Genomic DNA, 12358 nt, shown 5'->3' on the forward strand with positions numbered 1-12358 from the left:
TAGATATTAGAATCATTGACTTAGAGCTATAAGGGATCTTAAAGACCATTGAGACCCACTCTCTCATTTTAGAGACAAGGAAACTGAGGCACAAAGAGGCTATATGACTAACCCAGGATCACACAGCTATAAATATCAACTGTGACTAAGTCTATAGTTGCCAGGATCAATAGGCACTTGGTTGGAAGTTGGACTGGCTTTACTTACAGCATCATCCAATAAGTTCCCCGTGCTCTTTTTCCCGGAAGACTTTGTTGAGGAGGGAGAAGGGGAAGGAGAAGGGACTGAAAGTGTTTCTTCCTGTTCAATCTCTTTTTCCAGCTTTATTAAACCTGGAGGTTCCACACCATACCTTGGTTTAAAAGAGAGGCAAGAAATCATCAAAACATCACTCTTATTAAGCAATATGCATAGTACATAGGAACAATATTCAACATTTTTAAAAATTTGGTCCCAAACTATAATTTCATCAATATGGGGAAATCCCAGGGAGAAAACTCTCTCTACCAGTTTAGATCTACAACTCCCCTTCAATGTACAGCTTTAGAGAGATACCTGAGTCACTGAGAGTTTTAGTGAATTACCCAGGGTCCATAGACCATATGGTGTACATCCTACTGGAGAAAAAGGATAAGTGATCTCTATTCATTAAGTTCATGCAGAAATGATGACTTTGAGAACTTCAATGTCTCCCTCTTCTAATCCATCCCAACAGTCTGAGTTTCATACACCTTCATACCACTACTGTCCCTTCTCTGGTATCAATAATGGTTTTCTATTTAATTCAATTCAATGAACATTTATTTATCACTTACTATATACTAAGGATTGGGAATAGAAAGATTAAAAATGAAATCATCAAAGAACTTGAAAGGAAAGTCAAGAGGATTTTGTGACTGATCAAACACAATGATTTAAGTAATGAGAAAGTGAGCATGATTCCAAGATGCTGAATCTAGGAGATTATAGGAAGAGTGATGTCATTGACAAAGAAAGGTCAGAGAAGGAGGAAACTATTTATAGGAGGAAAATAGTGAGTTCTTTGTAAGCTTAGTATGAGACATGCCAAGTCAAGTTGAAACTGGGATATCCAAATGGAAATGTCCATTAGGTAGTGGTAGACATAGGATTGTAGCTTAGATGACAGATCAATATACTACACATGCACACACACATATTCACATGTGTATATGCATATATACGTGAACAAACAGATTTGTATGTGTACATGAGTACATGTACACTTATGTGAAGATATATGTAAATAAATATGCATATGGATACACCTATGTAACTGTATGTATGATAGATAATATTTTATAAATTTCCATAAGCATATACAACCTGTATAAAATAGATAATTTCTCAAGTTAGATTAGAAATATTTTTGAATAAAATTTAGTAATCATTTCTAAAATTAATAGTGAATTCTTGGATTAAATGAAATACAAAAAGGGTTATATAAAATGCTACATATATCAAATATATGCATATATAAGTTGTGTATGTACATATAATTTATATACTTAAATTTTATACATGTATTAGAACACAGGCTAATGGTTGCAACTAAGAAAAAACACTTAGCAAATGCATAAATCAGATGCTATTTATTATGTGGGATCATGATGGGTCAACTTTAATAAGAGCTTATGTCTTGATATTAGGTGTAGGAAAATATTAACTGAAATGAGCACATTTATGAGATACAAGGTATGTGAAAATCACACATTTTCATCAGCTCACTGATAATAAAAGTGTTGAATATGATAGTCTTACTCTTAAACTTTGACAAATAACATGTGCGATAGAATTCTAGTCTGAATTTGCTATTTGTTTTTTATTTGAAAATATTAAAAATTATTAAGTATACATCTATAAAGTATAATACATTCAAATTTGGAACCTTTATCTCTTTTGTTTGGGGTCGATAATACGATTTGTAACCACAGAAGAAAATCACTCCCAAAATGAAAAATAAAATGATACAAATATGTTCTTCACAGATAATTTTTAGCATTAATATGGGAATTCTTAATGTTTTTTTGTGTCATAGACCCTACTGGCAGTCTGGTGAAACCTACAAACCCTTTCTCAGCATAATGTTTTTAAGTGCATAGAATTGCAAAGGAAATCAATTATATTTTAATACAGATATAATTTTTCCCACACAAATTAATGGATTCCCTGAAATCTACCCATGAATTCTGTGAACCCCAGGTTAAGAATATCTGCATTCATGCTCACGCTAGTATATTATATTTTTTTCCTAAATTAAGTCCCTTTTTGTAAAATCCCCTAATTTCAAAACTACAAGTTGATTATTCATGTTATAAGGTAATTTTCCCCTTTATACAAGGTTCTACCACATTTTCTTTTTTTTTTAATTTATATTTCACAGCCACCTTAACCCACCCTCTTCGAATCCTTTCTTTTAATGGAAAAAAAATACTTAAACAAAGTTAAGCCATGAGGATATGTGATATCATTTGCAAAGTTCCTTTAAACTGAACTCCCCAGAAGAATAGCATAATGAAAAACATACTGAACTTAAAGTACAGAAAACCTGGGCCCTAGTATTGGTTTTCACACAAACTTTATCTTAGTTAAGTGTTTTAATCTCTTCAAAGGCCTGCTGGGCAAAGGGAGAGGACCAGGAGGGTTTCAGGCTAGATGGTTGTTTAGGCCCTTCTGGTTTTAAAATTCTACTTCATTTAAATATTTCTTTCTTGATCATTAAATACTTGATTGAGAAACTGCAGTAATGTTCACTGATAATTGACAATCAACAAAAAAAATAAGCATCTGAAAATATAAATTAAGTCAAAGGAATACTATAATTCCATTTTTAAAATGTGACTTGTTACTTTTAAAGGAATATATTTGTCACCAAAAATAAACTATAAAAGTCTTTTATTAAAAAAATGAGAAAATAACAGAATCAGAATCTTAATGTTTTTTTACAAAATGCAGATGCATTGGCCATAAAAATATAAATAGCTCAAAGTCTAAGCATGATAGCCAGCAATAAAGTAATCCATGGAAAATCTTGATCCTTGAAGTTTATAATACATTATCTGGATAAATTGAGATTTAACTAAGCCCATACACATAGTAAGTGAATTAATAGAAAGCAATCTAAAACCTAAAATACCACCTTTGTGCCAGCATTGGCATGCAAGGGCACAGCCTGTCTAATGAAGTTCTATACAATTCATTTATTGCCTTTCTGTCTGGGGATACCAACAGGTTGTAAATTATTACTCAATGCTTGGATGGAGGCTTACACCTACAAGTCAACTTAGTCATCAAATTGGCCTTTTGCCCCACTTGAAAATTTTCTGCCTCTTTATTTCTATTACTTTCCATAGTCTAGACCAATTCTTAGTTCTACTTTTCCAAAGATTTCCATTATGAGCTATTAAATATCCCACTGAATACACCTGTCTTTCTTAGATAGATTTGCAATAAACAAAAATTAGCCAGAAGGCTGAATCCACAAAAAAAAATCATTGTGCCCATAGATTCTAACAGTGGACAAATAGGATGGACCACATCTAGGTAATTTCTTCTTTTATTCTGTATTCATAAGACAAATTAAACAGCTAAGGAAAGAATGTGCCTGGAAGATTACCCTCTAATAGGCTTCTGAGAATGGCTCCTCCCATTTCTTAGAAAAAATTAAACAGAAGCCCAGAAACTTACTGAAACTGTTCAGTAGACTATAATGTTCAAATAAAATACATATGGTTTACTTGAGAGAGAGGGAGGGAGTTTCATGGCCATATAAGAGAAATTGGGGTGTGTGTGTGTGTGTGTGTGTGTGTGTGTGTGTGTGTGTATGTGTACTGTTTTTAACCTTGTAAAAAAGCAAATATTCATTAGAAGGCAGCATGAAACAGGAAAAATAAACCAACTTGAGTAAGAAAAAATGCATTTTCCAGTTTTGGTTCCACCACTTATCAGTGCATGAACTTGAGCAAGTCAATTGCCACTCTAAACCTCAGTTTCTTCATCTGTAAGATGAAGATAATTATATAGTCATCACCAATTTCCCAGGGTTATTATAAGAACAAAATTAGATAATGTATTAAAATCACTGTTTAATTGTAAAAAGGCATAAAAAATATATGCTTTCCTTGTTTCATGTTGAGAGGTAACTAGCAATTTTTGTGCCTAGGGCAAGAAGCATAAAATTCATCCTCAAGCTTAGAAATTCATGACGTCAAAATGATACAAGAAGAATATAGGAAGTTACATCCCATGGTTGGGTATTATTACAATGTATTTGAATGTGATAGTTTCTTACTTTAATTACTCTTTTAAATTTTTTTACAATGTATTTATTTTTATTATTCATTTTGAAAGAATTTTGAGTTGGAAATTCTCACTTCTTGCCCTGCCTAAGTATTGATAAAGAAAACAATATGATAAACATTATACATGTGAAATCATGTAAAACATATTTTCATATTATAAATATATTTTCATATTATAAATATTTCATATTTAACTAATTATTCTTCCTAACTAGGTGCTAGAGTTCCAGCTAGTAATTAGGTGTTCCTAAACTGCTGAAGTAATGCATGTGTTAATTTTTTCTTACTATTTATATTTTTCTATGCCCTGGGTAAAATCTCTGATTGCCCTATCCTTGATATATCTCTGGTTTCATGCTTTGGTGGATATTTGAGGAACATGGCTAGGAAGTGCACCAAGATAGGGAGGCATAGGTTGTAATCTGTGTTGTTAGAGGCAGTAACTTCTTTGATGAGACAACATATCAAAGTATTATATATTTAAATAAAGAAAAGACAAATTTGTTGTAATATTAGCATTTCAATTTCCCTTCCCAAACATGATGGCTTTATTTAGTTTTAAAACCAAGGGGACTGACTGATAAATGAATTAAAAAAGAAGTAGCCTCTTTCTCCGATTCCCTGCCTTTAATGAATCCTAGGGGTAGCTAGGTGATACAATGGATAGAGCACCAGGCTGAGAGTTAGGAAACTCTGAGTTCAAATCCAGCTTCACTCATTGACCAGCTGTGTGACCCTGGGCAAGTGACTTCACCCTGTTTGCCTCAATGTCCTCATCTGTAAAATGAGTTGGAGAAGAAATTGGCAAGGTACTCTAGTATTTTTGCCAAAAATTCCCTAAATGCGGTCACTGACTGAATGGGCCATGCCTGAAACAACTCAACAACAACAACAAAATAAACTCATTGCAGGGTGAAGGCAGTGCTGGCTTCTCAGCGGCCGTGCCAGGAGAACAAAGGTTCTGGTAGGAACTACCATACTGCAAAGGCTTTGAGTACAAATCAATGAGCCATTTTCTTCTCCCTCTCTCTTATTCTCTCTGAATGGTCCCTAGGGGAACAAAAACAAGTAGAAAGACAGGGAAGAAGACAAAATGGAGCATGAAAGGAAAGAAGGAGCTAGAGAAGAATGAGGGAAAAATGAAAGGGCAAGAGATAGTGAAACTTAATAATAGTAATATCAATAATAACTAGTCTTTATGAAACACTGTAAGGGCTGCAAAGCACTTTATGTGTTACCTCCTTTGGTTCTCACAACAACCTCATGTGGTAGGTGCTATTATTATCTCTTCTTTACAGATGAAGAAAATGAGACTGAAAGGTTAAGTGATCTGCCCAGAGTCACACAGCTAGTGATAATCAGAGACAGAGTTTGAACTCTGGTCTTCCTAACTCTAAGCTCAGCGCTCTAGCTGCTACACTACTGAGGTGCCCTACAGATTTATTCACTGGAATTGGAAACATTACAAGAGGGTCAAGGAAAGAGAATGGATGAAAAGTTGGGGTGTGAAAAGCAGTCATGAGACAAAGTGGGATGTCCCAGATAATTTGCTCAGCTGTGCTACTTGCTTATGACCTTGCCATCACATCTGACATGTAAGTAGAAAATATGATGTTGACTGCCTTACCGTAAGCTGTTGTGATGCATCCGTATGGCACATGTAGCTACCAAGCTGCTAGGTGATGCAATGGATAGAGCACTGGGCCCCAGGAAGACCTGAGTTCAAATCTAGCCTCAGATACTTACTAGCTGTATGATTCTGAGCAAGCAATTCAATCACTATCTGCCTCAGTTTCCTCATCTGTAAATAACAGCCCAAGGACAAAATGAGATAATGTGAAGTACTTTGCAAACCTTAAAGCACTATATAAATGCTAACAACAATGACAACACTAATAATAGAAAAATCTGTCTTTATTCTTTTAAGAACAAGACCTACCTGGCTGCAATCCGGCCCAGCTCCAGCAAACAAAGGCACACTTCTCTAGGCTGCTTGTGGAGAACTACAAAGGCAAAACAAAGAAAAGGAATTTTTACAACAAAAAAGAATTTCACAGTTGTGCACAGATAAACAGATTTAACTTCTTGTTGTCACTAAAGGTTGAAATTATTGTGCTAGATTCTTCCATCATTCTTTTTTTCAGACTCACTATGAAGTGCCTCTATGCACTTAGAGGTGCTGAGGGCTGAACACAGTTCATACATCATTCTCCAACAGAACCCGTTAGTGTTCTTAGGAAATCCCAGTCATGTTATTCATTTCAATCATGAAATACTAACATTATCATAGTTAGGACAAGCCCAGAGATAATTGCAAGGGATACAGTTAATGGCCATTAGAAACTACATCTAGTAGACATACAAGTACACAAAAATACTCAATCCATCTTTAAAAAGTCCTTGGACTAGGTTTATAAGTGATTTTAGAAAAAGCAACCCATTGAGATATGTGAAATCATAATGAGTAATGTGAGCAGAGATTTCACAGGCTTAATTTCCCCCAACTAATGAACACTGAATAGATGAAACATTATCAAATCAAGTACTTCTAACTATATAAGCAGTTATAAATAAATTCTATCGAGTGCACACACAAAAAGAAATTGTTCTCAAACTACTGATTTATTTATTCAACTGATGGCTGCTATCCTCATTAACAAAAGCTAGTATATCACAAAGGTGCTTGTTAACTCTGGCATGATGTGCTAGAATTTGTTCTATTGTTCCTGAAACTAATTACTAAGATTTTTTTTTAAAAAAATGTTTTTGATATTTCCAAAGTCTCCTAAGGAGAGAAATATGCTGTCTGGTATATCAATAAACAATTAGGTTAATGTATGCATAATATTTTGCTTCATTGATCCTTGAGAGATCACAACCATCAGTTGTGTGGAAACATATATACAGTAAAATAGCGTGACTCCATTAAGTTATAACTTTACAATTATATGAACATCTAGTTTCAATGCCATCTGCCTACTCCAGGCACCTAGTCCTTCTTTTCCTTCCAAGTGATAGCAGTGGTACCTTATCCTGAAGTCAAGGCAGTGGGTGTTAGTAATCATATATATACAAGTAATTGTATATATTTTACATTTTTGCTTAAATGTGGTTACACTCCAATTTTGCTACCATCAAGCAATAAAATGGCATAATTCTTGGATTTTTAAAATTTATTCAATTCCCTTCCTCTTTTTCCATTAGTCTAGATTTAAAAGGGTTTCTATTCATGTAATAAAAGGTCACAGCTATGTTCTCAGTGGGGAAAGACTGTCAATCTGGATGATAGTCAAAAATCTAAATTTTATTTGTGTTCTTGGGGAACACAGAGGCAGAATGTTGCATACATTTTAGACGTCACATTATCAGTTATTTTGTTTAACTATTTTTCTTTGTTACAAGGAATGTTTCAATGCAAAGATTGAATAGAAGGGAGGAGGGGACTTAACTGTGATATAAAGCCAAAAACTGTCAAATAAAACTTTTAAATATATCTTAATTCTATAATATTTTCAAATTTTAAAAATACCTCCTGAGAGTAGAACAGCAAATTTCAGCCTAGTGCTTTTAAAAAATTATCACAAAAATGTAATTAATAGAACATAAAATAATGAAGGTAGACTGCATAAAGGTAATTTTAACTTCTATTTCTTACGTACTTCGTATTTATTAAAATTAGGAAGTGGCAATTTTCACAATGAAGAATCATCAAGTGAACTTTAAAAGTAGACAAGAGAGATGGATGTTTCTGTCTCCATAACATAATTTTCAAACAGAGAACAATGCCACACTTGTCATAAATGGAATTCCACACAGAATATCAAATTGAGAAAAATTAATCCTGTCACTAATTGTCAAACTTACATTTTTTGACTTGGAGCTTTATCCCATCTGAGTCACAAAATCATCATTATGGACATCATGATGGGAAATGTCACTGACACACAACATAGGACGTGAACGCTTATTAAATTGAGGTCAATTCCCTATTTTGTACTCCAGGGAATGTGGCTCCCAATATTTTCCACATGCTTATAGGCATGTTTCCCCCCTCTAAAACATACTGGTTAGATGACATTGGTCAAGTTCTTTAGCCTCTCAGTTCTCTAGCTAAGACTATAAGTTGAAAGGAAGGTGCCAACCTGAATTATCCAGGAGTGTCCCTAGTTCAATGATATCATAGTCCCTATTCTCTTAATTCATGTCCTAATGAAAAAAAATAGTAACACTTAGAGAATAACAGGCCATGTAAAAGGTATGAAACCAATATCAGCAGATAGGAAAATGATGAACCAGGGTGTGATATTTCTACCATGCAGTGTTCCTAAATACTAGACTATCACTATAAAGTCATAATGTTTATAGAAAACCCAAGATAGTGTGAAAGGAATGCAGCTCTCCAAGGTGCTTCTGAAAGAAAGAGTATCAAATCTGGGCACTATATGAAATAAAATGTTGTGAAGACTTCTTCTGGCTATTTTGCATTCCTTTATTTAATCCTCTGGGTCATTAATCAATGGATAGTTTCCTGTAGACTAAACTTAAATACTGGCTCTGCAACAGTGTCACTGAGAAAACCATAATTAAGAATTGAGAAAATTGCACATAATTGCCTACACTCTTTATTTTACTTCCCTAAAATAACTTAGGACAAATCATTTTCTGTCTCTAAATCTGTTTTCTAATCAAATCAAAGCTTTTTTAGTTTTGCTAGGAAAAAAATTATCTTGGGATTGTAAGATCCTAGATTTAAAGTTGGAAGAGACCTTGGAATTCATCTGCTTCAACTAGCTTATTTTTCAGATGAAGAAACTGAGGCCAAAAGATAACGTGATTTACTTACCCAAGCTCACCCAATAAATGGCAGAGATAAAAGCCTTTTGACTCCAAAACCAGCACACAGACACTGTACTTCATAAATTTGCTTGCTCAAACACAATATTTTCTAATGTGTCCATTTTATACTTAAGCATAATATACTCCTGAACTATTCTTAACTTCAAATTTTGTTTCTATAATTTGACTTATATACTTTAGCAATTTAAAATCTTTGGAAAGCATCAGGACTGAAATAGGGACTGGACTTTTGATTCTTTTCATACAGGAATTCTCTGGTAAAGAAACTTCCTCTACCAGTGAAGATTACTACCTTCTCTAGAAAGCATGCAAGTTTAAATAATGCAAACTATTAAAAATTTAACTGCAAAATACATTTGTTTACATTAAAAAAGTAAAACAGAGAACTTTTAAGGTGAATTTGTTTGATCTTTTCAGTATAAGGAATAAGAGACTAAAAGAAATGAAGTCAAAGGATAGAAATGAATTGTTTAATGACTTCATTTGTGGTTAAAAAACACTACGGAGGAGAAATCCTTTTAGAGAAAGAAATTCAGTAATTGAGATATCATATCAGTATGCATACTGTGAGCATTCTGCTAGTCAATGTGTTTCTCATTTCCCTTAATTATGTATATCAAAAATATTTAATCTCAAATTCTATTAGGTTCAGATCAAATAGGTCAATTAAGGCAGCTTATATAAATAGTACATTCAGGGATGTCATGGCTATTAATAATTTATATTAGAAACCAAGCAGTTGTTGAAATGGAAAAGGCACCATGCTCTGAAAATTATAAATTTCATTTTATCCTTAAGAACTAGATCATTCATATGCTTATATTTTCAAAACAGTCTTTGTTAATTGCTAGTTAGAGCAGCTGACTAGTCTCCTTAGAACTTAAGCCTGTGCTGGGATGGTTAAATGAAACATTTTCCCATTCTTTTTACTATTTTTTTTGTGGGGGGAGAAAAGAAGGGTAAGATGTTACGATGGTAGAAAATTGAAAACCTTGGCATACCATAATGTTTGTCATTCATTTTAAATTCATTTATTTGTTCATGTTCTCAACAATATGTAGAAGTTGGGGGCGGCTAGGTGGCGTAGTACGTAGAGCACTGGCCCTGGAGTCAAGAGAACCTGAGTTCAAATCTGACCTCAGACACTTGACACTTACTAGCTATGTGATTCTGGGCAAGTCATTTAACCCAATTGTCTTGCCAAAAGATTTTTCATATATATATATAAATATATATATATATATATATATAATCATATTATAATATATATGAATTATACATTTATATATATGAATTATATATATGAATTACCCCAATTGTCTTGCCAAAAGATTATATATATATAATCTTTTTATATATCTTTTTATATATTATATATAATCATATATATACATATATATATAAATTACACAAAATGTAAATCTTGAAAGATACGATTGCATCATATGTAATATATTTGTGCTTAAGATCAGACCTACGATTTCATTAGTGTAGGGAATTTCCAATGAGGATATTCCTTTCACCAATGTAGGATGATTCCTGCCATACAATTAATATTTGTAGGGTATTGCCTACCACACTGAAAGACTAAGGCTTGCTCAGGGTCACAAAACCAATAAGTATAAAAAGCAAAACTTTAACCCAGACTTTCCTGACTGAAGCTAGCACATCAGCCGTTATATCAGGTTATCTCTTTATAAATATTGCTAAAATATATATTTGGTCTACACTTACAGTTTTATCTTGCAGAAAATTCCCAAATGAGAAAAATCCATCTACTAAAACAGATCAGTAACTGCTCTACAAATTAAAGAGCTCCTCGGGATACTGAAAGGTTATTTGACTTGCCAAGAGTCACATAGCTAATATGTGTCAGAGGCTTGACTTGAACCCTGGTCTCGATTCAGTTACCTATTCATCCATTCATCTATCCATCCATCATTCCACCTGTCTGTCCATCTGTCCATCCATCCACCTGCTCCTCTGCCCATCCATCCATCCATTCATCCATATATCCATCCATCCACATAACCAAGTGGAATTTTTTGGCTTATTTTTTCTTCCCTCTTAGTGGATTTTAATTTTAACAGTCAGAGTTTTGCAAAGTGACCATTGCCTTTGAAAAGTTTTTTTCTTCTTCTTTTAATGATCAAACCATTTGGAAAAAAGCTGTGATTATTTCCTCAGGGAAATAGAACCCCAATCTGCCATTCGAACTCCATTACAGGAGGCCCAACTCCATGCCCTGCATTCTGTCAAAAATCTTATAGGCATCAAATGTCACGTGGAATTTTGCCTGCTTTAGAAATATAAGATTAGCCTAATGTCTAAGTAATGAATAAAGTTTCTGTGTCATAGTGCACACAGGAACACACTGCATTCTGCAATGAAGGTATGGTTCAACTACATTACAGTTTAACATATGGACAAGGTTATGAAAGTTATTGAGTTGCCCTCATAAAAATTCTATTATCCATATGCTTTTTATACTATAGTATCAATGGTAACTCCTCAGGGAGGGCATTTTTTTAAAATTTCTCAAGCAAGGAGGAAATTAAGGGGAAAAACTTTTAATCAGCTAAACTTGTCTTAATCTTGAATAGAGTTATTAACTTCAAATTGAGACTCCCTCTTTTAGACATGTGTCCAACCTGTGGCAAAATAGTGCAGTGGAAAGGGCCCTGGATTAGATAAACAGATGCCTTAGATTCTAATTCTGACTAATCACTATCAGCAGCAATTTAACTTTAAATAGGTCATTTAAACACTGAGAGTCACTTATCTCATCTCTAAAGGGCAGCTAGGTGGTTCAGTGAATAGACTATCAGGCCTGGAGTCAGGAAGACCTGAGTTCAAATCCAACCTCAGCCACTTACTAGCTGTGTGACCCTGGGCAAGTCATGTAACCCTGTTTACTTCAGTTTCTCATCTGTAAAATGAGCTGGAGAAGGAAAAGGCAAACTACTCTAGTATCTTTGCCAAGAAAATCCCAAATGGGGTCAAGAAAAGTCCGCCACGACTGAAATGATTAAACAGCAAAGGGATAACTACAACATAATAAGGTTTAGAATGCAAATAAAATATATCTTAATAAAAGGATTTGTTCTGTGATGTTTGGATTGGTAGGATTTTCAGTCATTTTATCCAGACCTCATTTTACATAAAAGGAAACTGAGGCTCAG

General features: G+C 33.8%; 1 protein-coding gene across 2 annotated transcripts in view; it reads right to left on the reverse strand.

Annotated features, from left to right (window-relative positions):
• GAS2 (growth arrest specific 2) overlaps positions 1-12358 on the reverse strand; it is a 149804-nt gene that overhangs the window by 61378 nt on the left and 76068 nt on the right. For both annotated transcript variants that reach the window (XM_027852640.1, XM_027852641.1), the window contains exons 5-6: positions 6259-6322; positions 208-352 (exon numbers count right to left, since the gene is read on the reverse strand). In XM_027852640.1, coding sequence (XP_027708441.1) covers positions 208-352; positions 6259-6322 — 209 coding nt within the window. The remainder of the gene's footprint in view (positions 1-207; positions 353-6258; positions 6323-12358) is intronic.

Source organism: Vombatus ursinus, unplaced genomic scaffold (genome assembly GCF_900497805.2).
Source record: "Vombatus ursinus unplaced genomic scaffold, bare-nosed wombat genome assembly UNPS02009770.1, whole genome shotgun sequence".
NCBI lineage: Eukaryota > Metazoa > Chordata > Mammalia > Diprotodontia > Vombatidae > Vombatus > Vombatus ursinus.